The following is a 20,761-nucleotide window of genomic DNA, read 5'->3' as shown; positions in this document are numbered from 1 at the left end:
TGCACCGGGGCCCACACGCTGATGGGTCCCATCAGGTGGCTCAAGCATTTATAATATATAGTATTATCTTAGAAACATAGAAACATAGAATGTGACGGCAGATAAGAACCATTCGGCCCATCTAGTCTGCCCAATTTTTTTAAATACTTTCATTAGTCTCTGGCCTTATCTTATAGTTAGGATAGCCTTATGCCTATCCCACACATGCTTAAACTCCTTTACTGTGTTAACCTCTACCACTTCAGCTGGAAGGCTATTCCATGCATCCACTACCCTCTCAGTAAAGTAATACTTCCTGATATTATTTGTAAACCTTTGTCCCTCTAATTTAAGACTATGTCCTCTTGTTGTGGTAGTTTTTCTTCTTTTAAATATAATCTCCTCCTTTACTGTGTTGATTCCCTTTATGTATTTAAATGTTTCTATCAAATCCCCCCTGTCACGTCTTTCCTCCAAGCTATACATGTTAAGATCCTTTAACCTTTCCTGGTAAGTTTTATCCTGCAATCCATGGACCAGTTTAGTAGCCCTTCTGTGAACTCTCTCTAAGGTATCAATATCCTTCTGAAGATACGGTCTCCAGTACTGCGTACAATACTCCAAGTGAGGTCTCACCAGTGTTCTGTACAATGGCATGAGCACTTCCCTCTTTCTACTGCTAATACCTCTCCCTATACAACCAAGCATTCTGCTAGCATTTCCTGCTGCTCTATTACATTGTTTGCCTACATTTAAGTCATCAGAAATAATCACCCCTAAATCCCTTTCCTCAGATGTTGAGGTTAGGACTCAATCAAATATTCTGTACTCTGCCCTTGGGTTTTTACATCCAAGATGCATTATCTTGCACTTATCCACATTAAATGTCAGTTGCCACAACTCTGACCATTTTTCTAGTTTACCTAAATCATTCGCCATTTGGCTTATCCCTCCTGGAACATCAGCCCTGTTACATATCTTAGTACCATCAGCAAAAAGACATACCTTACCATCAAAACCTTCTGCAATATCACTAATAAAAATATTAAAGAGAATGGGTCCAAGTACAGATCCCTGAGGTACCCCACTGGTGACAAGCCCAAGCTTCGAATATACTCCATTGACTACAACCCTCTGTTGCCTGTCATTTAGCCACTGCCTCACCCATTCAACAATATTGGAATCCAAACTTAAAGATTGCAGCTTATTGATAAGCCTTCTATGTGCAACAGTGTCAAAAGCCTTACTGAAATCTAGGTAAGCAATGTTCCCAGCACCATCTTCAGGGGCCCGGGCCCCTTTAAAAAAAAAAAAAAAATGCAGCCGTAATGCAACTGCTGCTGGGAGGAAGTGACGGCCGGTATGTATGCCAGTATGTATGTATGCCTGTATGTATGTATGTATGCCAGTATGTATGTGTATGTATGTATGCCTGTATGTATGTATGCCAGTATGTATGTATGTATGTATGCCAGTATGTGTATGTATGTATGCCTGTATGTGTCTGTCAGTATGTATGTATGTATGTGTGTATGTCAGTATGTATGTATGTCTGCATGTATAAATGTGTGTATGTGTGTCATTATGTGTGTATGTATGTATGCCAGTATGTTTCTATCAGTATGTATGTATATATCAGTGTGTGTGTATGTATGTATGTCTGTCAGTATGTATGTCTGCATGTATACGTGTGTGTGTCAGTATGTGTGTATGTGAGTATGTTTGTATGTCAGTGTGTGTGTGTATCTGTATATCCTTATGCATGTGTGTGTGTCTGTATGTGTGTGTCAGTATGCCTGTATGTGTGTATGTCTGTTTCAGTATTTGCATCTGTTAGTATCTGTGTATCTTTCTTTGTGTGTCTGTGTCTGTTTGTGTATTCCTGTGGGCGGGACTTGGAGGAGGGCCCTGTGGGCGGGCTTGGAGGCGGGCACCCGTGGCCCAGACCTTGAGCTGTGTTAGGGGCCCCAAAATTTCTGATGGCGCCCTGCCTGCAGTGCCAGGAAAATGGGTTGTTTTCCTGGCACTGGTTTGTCCCTTTAAATGTATAGTTGTATGTGAACAGTTTGGCACTCCTGATCAAATAAGATATTGTATTTATTTTGAAGATATTGTGTTTATCAGAAGTTAACACAACCTCTGCAGTTGAAAAAAACAAAAGCTTGACATGTTTTTCTCATTTTAATGCACACTTGCTAATTTGTTTGCAGCATAAAACTGAGAGGAAATTTAAAAAAAAAATCGGCAAATCTGGCATGTACAAAACATTGGGCATACTTTTGGTTGATGCATTGGTAATTTCTTTGTAAGATCTTTAAAATCTTCATTTTCTAAACGTATTAGGCCTTAATCATAGGCTAGTGGTGACAGCTCGAGAGTTTAAAGGGACACTCCTGACCCTTAAAGAACTATAACTTGCCGAAAAGCTTAATGTGTGAAGAGTGTGTCCTATTTTTTGTGCAAAACGTGCAGCTTTAAATCTTTGAATAGTAATTGAAACTTTTATAAATTAACCTTTTATAAGTTAATTAGTGGCTATTGAGATTATCAAAACAAAGAAGAGCGCCATAAATATAAACAATTGCTATAACATTAGCATTCAGCATCTAATTGATACAACAAAATTGAGACAGACAAACAATGTTACCAGTAAAGTTACTTAAGCAACTGTTAAGCGTTGCAATAAATGTAGCAATAGCTTTCAAGCAGACAACAAGTTGGTTAGCTTATTGGCACTAAACTCCTGAGATGCCTATACAAAGACTTCACATTGACATGCACTGGGAAGTCAGTGATTGGGCAGCCACAGAAGGTGTAGTCTGGGTCAAATGGGAGACTTGTGAAGGCTGCAGACGAGAGAAATGCAGATTTTAGATATATCCCAAATTAAAGAAAAAAAAAGTTATTTTGTATTTGGTCAGTGGAGTGTCCCCTTAATAGGTTTTCTGACACTTGGAATCTACTAGTGTGCTGTGCTTACACTCAGTTACTATGTGCTCCTCTAAGCAGCTTACGTAAGATCAGAAAATAAAGGTAATTGACTCTTACAAAGAGGAAAAGATTCTTGCGTGCACTTCCCACTGTCTGAAATGTCATTAAGAAATGGAAGTTAACGCGACACTTTAAGCACCCAAACAACATTAGCTGATAAGTGTTTTGCTGTATAGATCAAGCCCTGCAGTCTCACTGTTCAATTCTCTGCCATTTAGAGTTAAACCACTTTTGTTTATGCTGCCCTAGCCACACCTCCTGCATGTGACTTACACATCCTCCCTATACACTTCCTGAAATAAAGGTCTACTGATTTTAGCTTCCCATATTGCACATAATTATCTCCTGCTCTGTTAATAGCCTGCTAGAATCTGCAGGAACCTGTGTATTTTTAAAGTTCAATAAATAGAGCAGGAGATGAGAACTTATGTACAATGTTTTATGAATATTGTATCAAGTGATAATAGCGGTGATCGGATATTTTTGTGTGTGTTGCTCAAATGCTAACAAATAATTCCATGGGCTGTTGGGCTTTCAATTGTATTGCATAATTGAAATGCTACTTTAATCTTTTCCCTGTGAGTACTTTTTCCAATTAAGTAGATTTGGGAGGGCAGAACACTTTTCATCATACTGCTGTTTATTACCTTACTTCAAATTCCCAGCAACTTTGCATACTTCACATTGTAACAATCGGAATAGTATTTTTGAGACAGCTGCAGCTTTTTAAAACAAATATCCGGTCTTGGTAGCTTTGAGTACAGGTACAAACACTTCTTGCACTACAGTTAATGTGTACAATAAATAACATGTGCAATTAATTTCGTTCTGAATGTACATTTGGATGAATTTCGTGAAATTCGGACATTTGGATGCTTACGAATGTCCGAAGTTCGGATTGCCGAATTGCGCATTTCCGAAGTGCCAAACTGAATTGCCACAGTTCTGAATTGCTGAAGTTCTGAAGTGCTTCAGATTTCTGAAAAGTGGCAAAGCAAGTGGTTAGGGTTAGGGGTTAGAGTTAGGGGTTAGGGGCAAAACAAATGGTTAGGGGTTAGGGTTATGGGCTAAGAGTTAGGGTTTAGGGTTAGGGGTTAGGGTTAGAGTCTGAATTACCAAAGTTCCAAATTGCTGAAGTGCCGAATTGCCGAACCGAACCGAACCGAATGCCATTGGTCCGAAATGGCCGAACATCGAAGATTTTAAAGTACAAGCTAATGTACTACGACAGCAATTTAAGGATAAGGGCTATCCGAACAAATGCCTCAAAAAAGCTTACAAACGAGCTTTAGAGGCAGATAGGGATAGCCTTCTATCGCCCAAGAAAGTGGAGTTTTCCACTAAACCACAACCCCCACGGTTAATAGCCACATTCGATTCAGGCTGGGAGGCCGTCAGAACTGTGTTTCAAAAGTTCTGGCCGTGCCTATTGGATGATACTCACCTTAAAAGGGTCCTGGGACCTAGAGTCGAAATGACCGCCCGAAGAGGGAAGAACCTCAGAAACATCCTCGTTCCGAGTCATTTTCACTCTCCCCCCATACGTACCTGGCTACATAACACCACGGTGGGATCATATCAATGTGGCCATTGTGTGGCTTGTAAATTTATCAAACGTGACTCCAAGATCATCTTCGACAGTACTGGAAAAAGATAATTTAAGATCAAATCTTTTTTCAACTGCAATACCGCAGGACTAGTATATCTCCTCACATGTACTTGTCATCTGCAATACGTGGGAAAAACCTTTAGACCCTTTAAGGAGCGTATCAAAGAGCATGTCAGATCACCTAAACTGCTCGTTGATACCCCCATAGGTCGACATTTAAAAGAGGCTCACGCTGGTAATCCACAGGGACTTCGTTTCTGTGGACTAGAATTGGTCCGAAAGGATAGACGCAGGGGCAATTATGACCGTTTTTTGAGACAACGAGAAAGTTTTTGGATCTTCCAACTCAAAACATTACACCCAAAAGGTCTCAACGAAGGTTTTTCCTTCGCCCCCTTTATCTAAATAACACCAACTCAATCCTGTCAGGTCATTTTCTTTGTAAAATTTAATTTGTAAATATTGTGTAAATACTTTGTATGTATATTTACAAGATGTATGGTCAGCACCCCCCCTTTTTCACCTATTTAGGGTTATATTACTAACCCTTTAACAATATCTGTCAACACACCACGCTAATTCTAACAAAATTCTCTGTCTCCCCTTTATGTTTGAAGTTAATTACTTCCTCTATTTTAATCAACAATGAACATTTATTTATCATTTACAAATGTTCATTTGCGCCTCCATATATACACATTTAGAATCTTTAGATTGTTCCCCAACTATGGCACTTGTATGCCTGCCATAGAAACATCGTCCTATATAACATCTGGATCTATGTACTTTGGTTTATATACTGGATTTTTCCAGCAACCTCTAAGTACTAGTCCCGTTTTGTTTGTACATCCGAAAATTTTAACACAAAATTTTTTTTTCCGATTGACTACTAATACTCTTGGACGACCTTTATATTTCTATGGACCCAAAACGAGCCTTACTATCATTTATCTTTGGGGACTTATCCGGACTATAACATGTAATCCCTTGCAGCCTCCTATGGTGTCCGGGTCATTTGATAGATTTATACCGGCACTCGTTTCCCGAGTAGGGTTAACTGCATCTTAGACCCTGTACTAGGGGAGGGTTCACCCCGCCCCCTCCTGTCCACACGGACTCACCGATTGGACAGTGATGATTACGTCACACAGGGGGGAAGTTCTAAGACCCATTTAAAAAGAGGCCCTATCCACTCTGCAAACGGCTCTTGACAAAGGCGATCTGTATCGCCGAAACGCGCGTTGAGCAGCTCACATAGAGCGGATTATTCTATTTTAAATTTTTCTTGTTTGGACAATTCTGGGGTTTTGATATTCCTACGATCCTGAGCACTGCTAAAGACTGTTTAAGTATATATGTATAAGATATGTACAAGATGCTAGGGACTCCTACCCCCAAATCACATTTAGCTGTTTAGGCATCTTGTTACATATTGCTACATATTTTATTACCATGCTTTTCTCTGTGATTTAGTATGGGTTTTCATATACCTTTTGCCTTAAGAATCAATATGTGCTTTATGCATGGGATATAAGTTTATGGCACTAAGGGTATTTCTTCATTCATCCTAAACTTTGAATTGCACTGTAATCTGCAGCCACTAAGCTATCTCCAGGTTAATACCCCTCACAACTGTACCCATTCTCTACTTAACAAGTGATACTCATTCAAATATATTTGAAGACATACTAGGTACTTTTGTGTTTGTATCTTGCATTTCTGGGTGCATATACTGTATCCTCCACTATTAGATACAAATATAACCTGTTGGTTTAGCAACTGTTTGCTGCATACTCTGTACCTTCGGTCTTTTTGAAACAACTACTCTGGTGGAATATTTGGCATACCTTTGAAGCCACATTAATATCTCCACAGTTTATGTGTTCTTTACAGTAAAACTAGGCGCAGTTATTACTCTACCCCACTAGGTCCTTACTTTTTAATCTACACTTGTATATATATTTTTTTCTTTTTCCTCAAGAGGGACTATTAAAGAGTTTTTTTGTTTTCTGGCTACCTGTATGTGAAGACTCCCCTTAGTGGGCACCTGCAGTACAAGTCCGTTTTTTGGCTACCTGCATGCAAAGACTCCCCTTAATGGGCACCTGCAGTATAAGCCTTTTTGTAATATAAGGATATAAGGTCTACTTGGAGGGCAATTAGTTTCCGAGTTGCCTACCAGTAGTACTATTTTTCGCCATTGGTCCGAAATGTTTACTTACCCGGATATGTCAGAGAAACAGATATGAGCTTAGTCCCTAGGCTGGAAATTTGTCACCTTGACTGTAGTCATCTGCTCTTAAACTGACAACATACCATGTGTAATAACAATTAAAAAAACATTTAACTTAAAGCAAGAATGATAGCAAAACTCATAAATGTGATATTATTAAATAAAATTATATTTAGCAGGTGTATATAATCAGAGTTTACCTTTTCTCACTAAAGAGAAGTTAGGTCTTAACAGTAAATTATATGAACTGTATTTTCTTTTAAACATTGTATACTGTATACATTCAACTTTATGTATTTTTTTTTCTTTACAGGGAGATGCATCTCTGCTACTGAAGAGAAAGGTAACCATTTTGAAATATTTTCATGGGAAAAGGGTTCTACAATTAAAAGTATGTGTTTTATCTAACATGAAAAATCCCAAAATTAGTATGTGCAATATAGTAGATAAAGAAAAAACAAGAAGCTACTTTTATTAGAAATAAAATGTAAAATGAGCTGCCACACTGCAATGGGAGCCACTGAAAAACTGACAAGTAACTGTATACTAAATAGAGGGCGTTAAAGATTTAATCCTGAGTATGTGAGTATTTATTGGTTCCCTTTTACAAACAAATCATACATTAAAAATAAATTCATAAAAAAAGTATACAATAAATAAATAAACCTATCTATTAGTGGCCACTGAGATTATCAAAACAAAGTAGAGCACTATAAATATAAACAAAACAATTGCTATAAAATTAGCATTCAGTGTCTAACTGATCTAACAAAATTCAGACAGATAGGACACAATGTTACCAGCAAAGTTAATTAAGCAACCGTTGCAATACATTTTGCAAGCAGGAGGCAATAAGTAAATGTATATATCACTCAGGTCCTCATTTGTTCCTTTGTAGGCTATGCAAGGCAAATATCTGTTGTGTACTAACACCACAGCACTTTAAATATAGCTCATAGTTTCCAGTAGGTGAATGGTTGTGCCTCCAGTAGATATGTATAAAAGACAAAAAGGAGCAAATAAAAATTCAATGGTGGAGTGCCTCTATGTATAGGGACCCCCCAAAAAAACATGGAGAGCCACTTACATTCAATAGAGCTTTGCACCAGCTCAGAAATTCTGTGTCTCGGTGGAACAATGAATAATGGTACATATTCCACTTCAGATGTACCGATCAGGAAAGTGGAATCTGTACCATTATTCAAGGCTCTATTACTTGTCTGGTGAAGGCCTTACATTCCATAGAGGAGGACATACCACATATCCTTAGATGGTGATTGTTCCAGAATCCAGGCACATAATCTCTGAGCTGATGTAAAGCTCTATTGAATATATAAGTGGCTCTCCACATATTTTCGAGTCCCTAAAAAAGAGACACTTTTGGATTTTTGTTCGATCCTGTTTGTCTTTCATATACATCTACAACAGCACAGCCATCCACCTCCTGTGAAGTATTATCAATTCTTTAGCCGGGAAGATAGACCCTTGTCAGAATTGTTGCTACTGCATATCTACGGAACTGATCTAGTCTAGATCTACTTGATCCACTGTTTGTATTAAATATAGCTCAGTCTAAGAATATAACAAGAGTCTATAAATGTATAACGCGGCAAGCCCCTGAAAATATGAGCAAATCGGTTGGATAAAGCTTAATTCCTCCTTAAGTTGAATAAACAAAATGCCCCCTACGTTAGCTAAGCACATTTCTTCAGATGCAGACTGTCCAGCTAGGTGATAAAAGGCAGAACTGATATGGTCTTGCCGGTATTAACTTACTCAGGTTGCCGCCACCCAGCGTTACGAGAACCGTTATCCTCACATGTAATACACTCTTGCTATATAAATAACTAGATGACAGCTTGTCCGAACTGTAAAGGCAAAATAAAAAAATGGAACCACTGCTTCCAGTGGCACAATGATAAGTATAACATACAAGTTCTCCCCGTCAACGCATTTCATCAATCTCATCAATTTCATCAATCAAAAAAGACTTTTTCAAGACCAAATCAATGTTACTTCCCTGAATGAACTCACTTATAAATAGCTCTTTAATTAGTCACTGCTAGCGCGGTGCATTAGTCAAGAGGAAATGATTGGCTATGCTTGGTCTAATATACTCTCTGACTCACTCTGATTGGTTCTTTCTTTAAACAGTTTTTTTCTTTGCTGCTATGGAGTTAGTAAAGAAAGTTAATGCAAAATATTCGCCTCCTGTCATTATTAAAATTAAGATTATTATTACACTGCGCTAGCATAATCTTCAATTCTACAGGTGCTCCTGTCCCCTTTTTACCTGCATTCCGCTTCACTGGAGACCAAAAGGCTGAGAGGTGAACACTCAAAACCAGGAGCAAACCCCCCCCTTCCCACCCCCCCCGTGTAAATGTAGCCTCTTAACAAACAAGGTACTCTCACACAATTGAAAATAAAATCAGCACTATCAAGTACAAACCTGTATAGTACCTGCTTACAAGTTAAATTTAACCTATTGCGGCACTCAGAGGTTGGACTACTGTCTCAAAAGCGTAAACAATTACTTATTTATCCAAAAGGAAAATGCAATGAATATGAAGACACTGCCTAGAATAGTGACTCAGAATGGCTACTGTATTATAGGAGTCACTCAAATGGAGGGGAAGCCAATGCTTTTTATATACTGTGCAAATATGTAAATGCTGTTGAGAGATTTAGCAATAATCATGGTATTATTAAAGTTCCATATGACGGAAATACCGTGCACAAAAATGATACATTTCCTAATAGAAATTGCTGCAATTTAAATTGCAAATCTGGTGTTACTTGGGCAAACTCTGAGATAACCTTCCAAAAACCGTTACAGAATATTAAAATCCAACTCTTAATTTAACTCCTTGTGTTTAAAGTCTCTAGCATTAATATCTAGTTAGTTTCTCTACCCAACAATCTTCTTATTTTATCTGAGGAGTTATTATTATTATTTTATTATTTAAACAGCGCCAGCATATTCCCTAGCGCTGTACAATGGGATAAGCGTATCCCCCTCCACACTTTCAATCACAACTTCGCGCCCCTTAGGGTTCAAATTGTGGAAACTTTTAAAGTGTGTACGGTAGATAAGGAGGTTCTAGATTTGCTATTCATAATAGAACTTCTATGTTCCCTAAAACTAGACTCAAGGGATCTAGAAGTCTGCCCTATGTACTGAATTCCACAGGAAAAGTTAACCATATAAACCGCATAAGTACTTTCACAATTATATCAGGAACGTACTTGGAATTCAGAGCCATTATTACAGGAGATAAATGTAACACTCCGATGGTTTATATGCTGGCATGTAAATACATCTATTCTTCCCACATTTACAGTTACCCAGTTGTTTATTATACAGTAGAGTACCAGTAATAGAAACGGCACTTGTGACTAATGTACGAATATTGTCTTTGGTTTAGTAAGGTTGTAATTTAGTGGGTTTATTGACAAAACTGGCAATTGTATAGAACTGACAAATAAATTGCATATTTTAGGGCAAAATAGCTGAGCTGGAAAAATAGCTGAATTTTTTCTCCAGATTAGTTAATTTGGTCTAAATTTAGCATTTTCTATAACTTTACAGCTTCCAATTTTATGAATAACCCTATTTACTCCTCAACTTCATCCTTTTATGCATCTTTTTTCTTGTACATTTATTTTTAATTATATTTTTTATATGGGTAAACATGTACTTTCTACATTGTCTACTAGCTGTGTATTATTATTATTATTATTATTATGAATTATTATCTTTATTATTACTATTATTTCATTTCTACAATGCTACTAATATCGCTATTACCTAAATTAACGTTTGTATATTTACAGAACACTGTGTACTTTCTAATCTAGTGGGTTTCAGCTGAATTCCATCTCCTGCATTGTTAAATGTCTCTCCATTCCTTTAGGTTTTAGTTCTTGGCAGAACCTAATAAATGTTTCCATGGGAACCCTTTAGGGTTTATCTCCTTCTCCAAACGTTCGTATCTATTGGAAAAGAAATCACAAACTAGTTAACAATAGAGAAAGGAAATCATTCTAAGTGCAGTTCTTTTTTAGCTATAGATTAAAGTGAAAATCACTGCACTTATCATTGACAATTAACCGATCTGAGCTACTGGACTGTGTGATAAAGCGCGACCCTCTTCAATTATAAAATACGCTAATGTTAAACAGTACATACGTTTTAACCACCTGCGAAAAAAAAAAAACATGTGGCAAGTCGAATGCAACCAGCGAGAAGGAATTAGTTATTGTAAATATAATAAATAAAATAAACAAGACAGTTCTGTAACGATAATTTCCATTTCTATATAACCATCTTCTTTTTTTTTTCTGTGTAACAGGTGAGATGTTCATTAATTGTATAAAACACAATGGTACCCAATTCTTTAACGTGCAATTAAATTGGTCAGATGGTCTCATATTATATAACGTTTAAATGGGCAGGTACTGCTGTACTAGTGTTGCCTACATAGACAGAGGAAGTAGACATCTGTATAATTAATCGAACATGCAAAAATTGACCTAAATATTGTGATGCATTATTGAGTTAATGCATAAAATATGCTGCCCTCAACTAATAAGAAGCATATTCACATTTGAATTTACATTTTTCGCTATAAACATGCAGTTCTTCAAGGTTCAACAAGTGAGATTTCTCAGCCAATCCTAATGTTTCCTAGTGCAACTTCATTCATTTTATTCCATGTGCATAGCTAAAGCTAAGAGAGAACCTGTATGTTACTTACAAGTATATTTTGTATGCATGTCGAATGTGTTGGATTAAATTTTTTTTATACAAATATCAAGAAAAATAACTTTACAAGCCTTAAATTTATCTTCGCATTCCATGCTAATCTTGGTATTTAAAATGTTGGCCTTACAGCAGCATTCGCTAAATGCTGGGATCATGTTAATAAAAAGACAGAGGTGGATACAAACAAATCATGTTTGTGTTGTGCCTTGCATTGTTAGTGTGTCCATGCTAAGGTTTAGCCTGACTGATCACAGTCTAATTCTGGACACCTACCCTTTAACGAGATAGTCACAACACCCCATGTTCGTAACAACCTACGGAAATGTCATGCCTCTTCACTCCATTTTACAACTGGGTGTTTTTACAAATTTTATAGTTTGTATCTGTGACTATCCTGCATTTCTTATTTTTGTATAGTTCTGCCTTGTTTTTATCAAACTCCTCTTGTATTTGACTTACAGATATAGTATGCTGAATTGAAAAATTGCATTGAACCATAATACTATCGGCACCAAAACAACTATAGATCATACCCCTGCAGTTTCACTGCTCAATTATTTGCCATTTGCGTGTCAATCCACTTTGTTTATACAGCCATAGTCACACCTCCACTTTCTGAAAAGGAACCTAGATAATTAAGGAACCTTTATTGCACACAGTTTAAGCTAGAATTTCTCATCTCCTGTTCTTTTAATAGTGTTCTAGAGTCTACAATAGCCTCCTGTGTGATTAAATGTCAATTTGCAGAAGATACAAACTTCTAAAGTAAGTTAACATCTGATTGAAAATGATTTTTTCTTTTAATGTATGCTATGTGAGTCACAAGCAGGGTAGGTTTAACTAGAGTTGGATAAACAGAAACAAAAGTGATTTAGCTCCTTAATGGCATGGTCTATACCAGGGGTGTCTGAAAGATAGATCCCCAGGTGTTGTAAAACTACAATTTTTATTGCATATCTTCATAATGCTTCAGAATGACAAAACTAAAACTAAGCTAAAGGGTTTTTTTATGCCTATTGTATCAATTGAATAAACTGTTCTCCTAGTTCTTTTTGTAATATGGTATACAGTTATTGAAAAGCAACCACTAATATTATTATTTTTTTGTTATAGCTTCATGCATTGATAATGCCTTAGGATATTGCGATGACCTGGCCTACTCAAAGACAATATTTCCGAATCTACTAGACCACCGAACAAGAGGAGAAATAGAATTCAGTGCTGAGTATATCCTTTTAAGTGTAATAGATAACTTGCTTCAAGGAGAATGTAATCCAGACCTGAGAATTGTTGGCTGCTCAGTCCTTGCTCCACGATGCGAGAAGAACAAAGTTGTAAAGCCGTGCAGAAAGGTTTGTGAGTCGTTAAAAAAAAGTTGTCAACCAGCTTTTGATGCCATTGACATGGCATGGCCCTATTTTCTGGACTGTGATCGCTTCTTCGTAGGAGAAGAAGAAGGCTGTCATGATCCACTTGAAAAGCTAAGAGGTAAACTATAAAATCACAATTTAAATGCCTTTCCAAAAAGATGATTCATAGCTAATTTATTGTGGCAAATGCATTGATATTCTTCATATTCTACCATATACTAAAGTTAAAAGAGTTTCATTTGGTTGCTTGTGAGGACACATTATAGTTTTTTATTTATAAATTCCAAGAAAATTTTAGAAAAAATATGAAAGCGTTCAGTCACTTTCCTATTTTGCTTTTTAAATAATTTTTTTTGTCCTATTTTAGTTTTTAAATTCAGCTCAGTTTTTTTTTAGTTTTAAATAAGAAAAAAGTTACTTTTGATCATGGGAATCGTGAACTTTGGCAAATTTTGGCAATGGGCAGAGCTCAAGCAAAGTTCCATTCCAGAGAACAAAATGGAGGTTCCTAGGTATTGAGATCTGGCGCAAGAAAAAAATATAATGTATTACTAAAGGCAAGTTGCAAGGGGTACTTTAATTAAAAGGTAAAAGGAGCATACGGAAACGAGAAATAAAATTTAAATAAAATGCTAACACCACTTTAAGCAGTTTGTTGTATTACATTAATTAGAACTGTACTCTTCTTCCACAGTCAATATAGATGTCGTGTCTGAGGAAGTTGCTCCTCAAATGCCAAATACCTTTATCCACTTTACCCATCACAGCTATACACAGATGATCAGTGTTTTGAAGAAAACTGCAGCCCGATGCTCCCACATCTCCAAAACATACAGCATAGGGCGCAGTTTTGAGGGAAAAGAACTTATGGTGATTGAATTTTCAACTAATCCTGGTCAACATGAATTGCGTGAGTGTCAATTTTGTTTAGAGAAATTCTAAAATTCTAATGTACATATATAATTGCTACACCTATTAATATTCCTTTAAAATACCTATTAAGACCTATATAGGTACTTCAAATTCAATGCTGACATGTGACTATTAATGTACTCATAACAGTATGATGTATCTTTATTGTTTTTAACCCCTTAATGACACAACTTCTGGAATAAAAGGGAATCACGACGGAATATTTCCGCCATGTGTCCTTAAGGGGTTAAATAATCATGACATGTATGTTGGATTCTATCACACTCTCAGTTTCAATGTTCCATATTTTCTTATGCTGCTCATTAGGATTGTACCCAACCACTGTTAATTCAAATGAGCCCTACTTTCTGTACAACATTTACAAAATGATTTAAATTACAGCAGCCTGGAGAAATTTCAGACCGGCTCCTCTTGCCTGCCTGAATTGTCTAGAATCCTCTTGTAGAAGACGTGCTACAACATGCAACAACAGCTAGATGATGGAATCTTAACTAGATGATAGAAAACATATTCAATTATTCTATTGTTAATGTTGTGCTTTCTTCTTTCTCCAGTTAAGCCTGAATTCCGGTACATTGGAAACATGCACGGTAATGAAGTTTTGGGTAGAGAGTTGCTGATTTATCTTGCGCAGTATTTATGTTCAGAATATCTTCTGGGGAATGCCAGGATCCAGGAGATAATCAATACTACGAGGATTCACCTACTACCTTCAATGAATCCAGATGGTTATGATCTTGCTGCGGAAGAGGTAAGAGTTATTTATCTCTCTGCTATCCATGAACCAGCCCTCAGAAAATCATTTTATGAGAACATAATTAAAGTGGCTTTCAATATATGGACCTCATCATATTACCATTCAAAATATTATGTGTGTATATTATTTTCTATTATATTTGTACTATTCATGTTTTTTCCTTACATTGCTATATCAATGTGCATACAAGCTAAAACAGATTATTATGTGAAATAGAAGATTTACAGAAATAATATGCTGCAGAATTTTTTTTTATAAATTATGGTTGAACAGGAATACAGGTTTTTGAAAAAGTAACCTAAACGATGCTGACTCATAAGAAGAACGTTATCTTGGTTGTCATGGCCTTTTGTGTCTGTTTAATATACTCTTTGTACTAAACAAAGGTAACAGTGTTAATTAATCCTCTGCTACTTACTTTTAAATCAAACAATTAAGTGATATTTTTGTTTTGCTTTTTATATGACTAGAATTATTTATTTTAGGGAGCTGGCTACAATGGATGGACAAGTGGACGACTAAATGCACAGAATATTGATCTTAATCGGAACTTCCCTGATTTAACATCAGAATTCCATAAAATAATCAAGATGCGATCAGCGCGACTTGATCATATGCCCATTCCAGAGTCATACTGGGATAGTAAGGTATGGAATTTTTAGATTTTGCTTATATTGTTTAATTGTAAAACACTCACATACATCAAATCTATAGTGAAATAGTGCCTTGCAAGTTCTGAAATCATACATAATATCCCTACAGAAACTGTGCCCTGCAAATAAAAGAGTACAAAATGGATTATTCATACCAGTAAAAACCTTAGTATGGTGTTATAGAACCTAGCCGCAATATGTGGGTTTTATGACGTTCAAAAAGAAGGGCTAAACAAGACAGTGTAGCGGTACTTACCTTATCCGGGGGCCGGCCGCGGTCCTCTCTTCAAGCCGCGCGCGGTCCTGCGGCTGCACGTCCGACTGTTCAGACAGGAAGGCGGGCAGTGACCGCGAGAAGCGGTCACGTGTCCCGCCTGCAGCTAAGAGCGCGCCGCGAATCTCGGGCGCGCTCTTAAAGAGACAGTGGGAGCCTAAATTGCAAAAAGGCTCCCATTGGCTCCTGTCATGCCAATCACCCCATACACTTACCTGTTGGGGGAGTGGAAGTGACAGGAGCCAATCACATTAGTTTGAAGGCTACTTATACTTACCCTTTTCCCTTAGTTCCTTGCCCTATCGTGGTTTCTGCTACAGTTCCCTTTAGTGCTTGTTGTGTTCAGTTGTGTTTCTCCGTATTTGACCTTGGCTTTGTATTCTGACTTCGTTTTCGCTTTGTCCTATTCTGTACTGTTTGCCGGCTTGCTGATTCCTGTGTACCAGACCCCGGCTAGTTTTCGTTTACGCTGTCTCTTTGTGCCCTTGACCTCGGATCGTTCCTGACTCTGTCTTATCCTATTACGTCGAGTCCGGCCACTCTAAGGTCCGGTAGACGTATCTCTCCTCTGTACTGTCTTCTGTTAGGCTGGATCCTGCGTGTAGGGGTATATCCTCGTTACATTACGATAGGGCCATGGACCCCGCAGATTTAGCTCAACAGATGGCGACCCATGAGGCTAGATTTGTAGAGCAGGATCACCGTATGGATCAAATAGCTCAGGCTCTCCAGACGCTCTTAGCTAGAACCATTCCAGCAACCGCACCTAACCCTCCTACACCCCTGCTTCCTGAAGTATCGACTATGCCTAACGCTACAGCACATTTAACGCCTCCTCCTAGGTATGGAGGGGATTCTAAGACATGCAGAGGGTTCATTAACCAAATAGAGTTTCATTTTGAAATGTATCCACGTTCATTTCCCACAGAGAGGTCTAAAGTTGGGTTCTTTATGCACCAACTTACCGACAAAGCACTTGAATGGGCAAACCCTATTTGGGAGGCTAATGGACCTATGGTGCATAACTTTCACAGTTTCCTAACAGCTTTTCGCAGAACTTTTGATACTATGAAAAGGTCTAAGAATGCCGCTAGAGCATTAATGAGGGTTAAACAGGGTTCTAGGTCTGTGGCCGATTACGCTATACAGTTTCGTACCCTTGCCTCACAGGTCGATTGGACCAATAATGGGTTAACTACGGCCTTCATGGAAGGTTTATCAGACTCTATATTGGATGAGGTAGCAGCTAAGGAGCTTCCTATTGCCTTAGAGGACCTTATTGACTACCTCATCGATATAGATAATAGGATTCGTGACAGGCTCTATACTAAGAACAGGAATAGACGTTTTGTTACACCTATTCAACCCAGAGTTAATATACCGGAGAGTGTTAAAGTATCTGAAGAGGAACCTATGCAATTAGGGGTTGCCAAACTCTCAGATACTGAGAAATTACATAGGAGAAGGGAGGGGCTCTGCCTATATTGTGGTAAGAGAGACCATATGGTAAAGGAGTGTCCTCTGCTCCCGGAAAACTCTCGCACCTAAGACCTTATAGGGGACTGGCCTTGGGTGTGATTTCTAAGTCTCCTACATTGCCTCCTAACCGACTGCTTCTCCCTGTTTCTTTACATATGGGAGAGAGTTGTATAGTTGAAAACATAGACGCCCTGGTTGATTCTGGGGCAGCCGAGAACTTTATAGACTCTGGTTTTGTAAAGAGGAACAATATTCCCATCAGAGAGAAGGAGATACCCTTGGCCGTTGAGGCCATAGATGGTAGACCATTGATATCTCCTGTTGTTACTCACGAGACTGCACCGCTACACATGTACACAGGGGTTCTACACTATGAAACCATTCGGTTCCAGGTCATCACCTCTCCCTCTTCACAGTTGGTGTTAGGGTATCCATGGTTACGTGCCCACAATCCCATTTTTGACTGGGAGACAGGGCAGATAAAATCATGGAGTGAAGCCTGCCATGAGTCATATACTATTGAAGTCACGCCTGTGAATTCTATTAACGTTCCTACTGTTCCTCCTTTATCTACGGCTATACCCTCTCAGTATTTAACTTTAAAGACTGTCTTTGATAAAAGAGAGGCTGACAAATTACCGCCTCACAGACCCTACGATTGTGCTATTGATTTGTTGCCTGGTACTATACCTCCTAAGGGCAGGGTGTACCCCCTATCGGTTCAAGAAAACCGTGTCATGGAGGAGTACATTAAAGAGTCATTAGACAAGGGATTTATTAGAAGATCCTCTTCTCCGGCTGGAGCGGGGTTCTTCTTTGTATCAAAGAAAGAAGGTGATTTAAGACCTTGCATTGATTATAGAGGTCTTAACAAGATCACCATCAAAAATGCTTACCCTATACCTTTAATAACAGAATTGTTTGACAGGCTCAAACATGCTACGGTATTCACCAAATTAGATCTTAGAGGAGCATACAATTTGATACGTATTAAAAAGGACCACGAATGTAAGACAGCCTTTAACACTCGGTCAGGTCATTATGAGTATACCGTCATGCCATTTGGGCTTTGCAATGCCCCAGCAGTGTTCCAAGAATTTATTAATGATGTCTTAAGGGACTTTATTCACTCATTTGTTATTGTGTACTTGGATGACATTTTAATATATTCTACAGACATTCACACTCATCACAGACATGTTACAACAGTTCTGAAGACCCTTCTTGCTAATGGTCTTTATTGCAAATTAGAGAAATGTCTATTCGACCAGTCCGAGGTCCAGTTTTTAGGGTATTTGATTTCCGCTGAGGGTTTTCGGATGGATCCCCAGAAGCTCGCTGCAGTCATAGAATGGCCTCTGCCGCAAGGTCTGAAAGCCATCCAGCGTTTTCTGGGTTTCTCTAATTATTATAGACGTTTTATCAAAGGTTTTTCGTCTACAGTAGCGCCTATTACTCGTATGACTAAAAAGGATGGCAATACACGTGTCTGGTCTACTGAGGCACTTCAGGCTTTTGACTTTCTTAAAACAACGTTCGCCTCTGCCCCTATTTTACAGCATCCTGTCCCCTCATTGCCATATATACTTGAGGTTGATGCTTCCGATATAGGGGTAGGTGCTGTCTTATCCCAAAGAGAGTCTCCTGACAAGCCATTGCATCCTTGTGGCTTCTTTTCTAAACAAATGTCCAAGGCAGAGAGGAATTATGATGTGGGTAATCGCGAACTCCTTGCTATCATTTTAGCACTCAAAGAATGGAGACATTTGCTAGAAGGAACTAAGGATCCTATTCTCATATTTACAGATCATAAGAACCTATCCTACCTTAGCGAAGCTAAAAGATTGTCTTCAAGGCAGGCTAGGTGGTCACTGTTCTTGTCTCATTTTAATTATATAATCACCTATAGGCCAGGTGACCGGAACACTAAAGCGGACGCTCTGTCCAGACAATTCGAGACTATTGACAAACAGGAGATTGATGTCACTCCTGTCATTCCCCCAGACAGGATAATAGCAACTACTATATTGTCTATTTCCTCGTCCCTCTTGCAGGCCATACAAGCGAAACAAAGCATGGCACCCAGCGAGAGGCCTAATGATAAATTGTTCGTTGACGTTCCCGAGAGACGGGATATTCTGTCACTTTATCACGATACTAAGACTGCTGGACATCCTGGTATTTCCAAAACAGTGTCAGCCGTTTCTCGGTATTTCTGGTGGGATACCTTACGTAAGGATGTTACTGACTATATAAGTGCTTGTACTACTTGTGCATGTATGAAAACCTCTCGTAGAGTTCCTTGTGGGCTGTTGCATCCGTTACCCGTTCCCGAGAGACCTTGGTCTAATCTATCAATGGATTTTATTGTTGAATTACCCCCTTCGAATGGTAACACAGTCATCCTAATGATAGTAGATCGGTTTTCCAAAATGGCTCACTTTGTGTCTCTTCGCAAGTTGCCCACTTCCAAGGAATTGGCTCTTATCTTCGCTAGAGAAGTGTTTCGATTACATGGTATTCCCTTATCTATTGTATCCGATAGGGGTAGCCAATTTATTTCCAGGTTCTGGAAAGCCTTTTGTTCGGAGATGGGTATTTCCCTCTCATTTTCTTCCGCTTACCATCCCCAGTCTAATGGAGCTGCTGAACGTGCCAACCAGTCTCTAGAGCAGTACCTCCGTTGTTTTGTGTCTCACCATCAGGACAATTGGTCTGACCTGCTTCCTTGGGCTGAATTTGCTCGGAATAATGCAACTCATGATTCTTCCGGCAAAAGCCATTTTTACGTTGTCTATGGCCAGCATCCCGTTGTTCTTCCGGCTGCATTCTCCTCTCAGGGCATGCCAGTTCTGGATGAGCATTTGGCTGGTTTGCGTAATACTTGGGAGCAGGTTCAGCGTTCTTTGGTGGACTCTGCTGCCCGCCAGAAGGCTCAGGCTGACAAGCATCGCAGAGCGGCTCCTTCCTATGTTGTGGGGGACAGGGTTTTGCTTTCCACACGGAATATTCGCCTCCGGGTGCCTTCTATGAAATTGGCTCCCCGCTTCATTGGTCCTTATCGCATTATACATAAGGTTAATCCCGTTTCTTATGCCTTGGGTCTGCCTAAGAATCTGCGTATACCCAATGTATTTCACACCTCTTTGTTGAAGCCTTACGTACGCAACCGCTATACCCGGCATACTCCCCCTCCCCCTCCTGTCTCTGTGGAGGGTCATGAGGAGTTCGAAGTATCTGCTGTTATTGACTCTCGTTTTCTTAGGGGTCGGCTTCTGTACTTGGTACATTGGAAGGGTTATGGGCCTGAGGAGCGCAGTTGGATTTCTGCGGATGCTGTTCATGCCTCCCGCCTTGTACGTTCTTTCCATTCGCGTTTTCCTGCCAGGCCTGGTCCTGCCCGCCCGGAGGGCGTGTCCTCAGGGGGGGGTACTGTAGCGGTACTTACCTTATCCGGGGGCCGGCCGCGGTCCTCTCTTCAAGCGGCGCGCGGTCCTGCGGCTGCACGTCCGACTGTTCAGACAGGAAGGCGGGCAGTGACCGCGAGAAGCGGTCACGTGTCCCGCCTGCAGCTAAGAGCGCGCCGCGAATCTCGGGCGCGCTCTTAAAGAGACAGTGGGAGCCTAAATTGCAAAAAGGCTCCCATTGGCTCCTGTCATGCCAATCACCCCATACACTTACCTGTTGGGGGAGTGGAAGTGACAGGAGCCAATCA

At 39.2% G+C, this 20,761-nt stretch overlaps 1 protein-coding gene across 1 annotated transcript in view; it reads left to right on the top strand.

Moving 5' to 3' along the window:
- The window catches only part of CPZ (carboxypeptidase Z), a 99,364-nt gene that overhangs the window by 24,013 nt on the left and 54,590 nt on the right, over positions 1-20,761 (top strand). The window contains exons 2-6 of the mRNA XM_063457730.1: positions 7,126-7,155; positions 12,694-13,068; positions 13,645-13,860; positions 14,438-14,634; positions 15,126-15,287. Coding sequence (XP_063313800.1) covers positions 7,126-7,155; positions 12,694-13,068; positions 13,645-13,860; positions 14,438-14,634; positions 15,126-15,287 — 980 coding nt within the window. The remainder of the gene's footprint in view (positions 1-7,125; positions 7,156-12,693; positions 13,069-13,644; positions 13,861-14,437; positions 14,635-15,125; positions 15,288-20,761) is intronic.

The sequence above is a fragment of the Pelobates fuscus genome, chromosome 6 (assembly GCF_036172605.1).
Source record: "Pelobates fuscus isolate aPelFus1 chromosome 6, aPelFus1.pri, whole genome shotgun sequence".
NCBI lineage: Eukaryota > Metazoa > Chordata > Amphibia > Anura > Pelobatidae > Pelobates > Pelobates fuscus.
The sequence above is the reverse complement of the archived record's forward strand: the minus strand, read 5'-3'. Positions and strand labels throughout refer to the sequence as shown.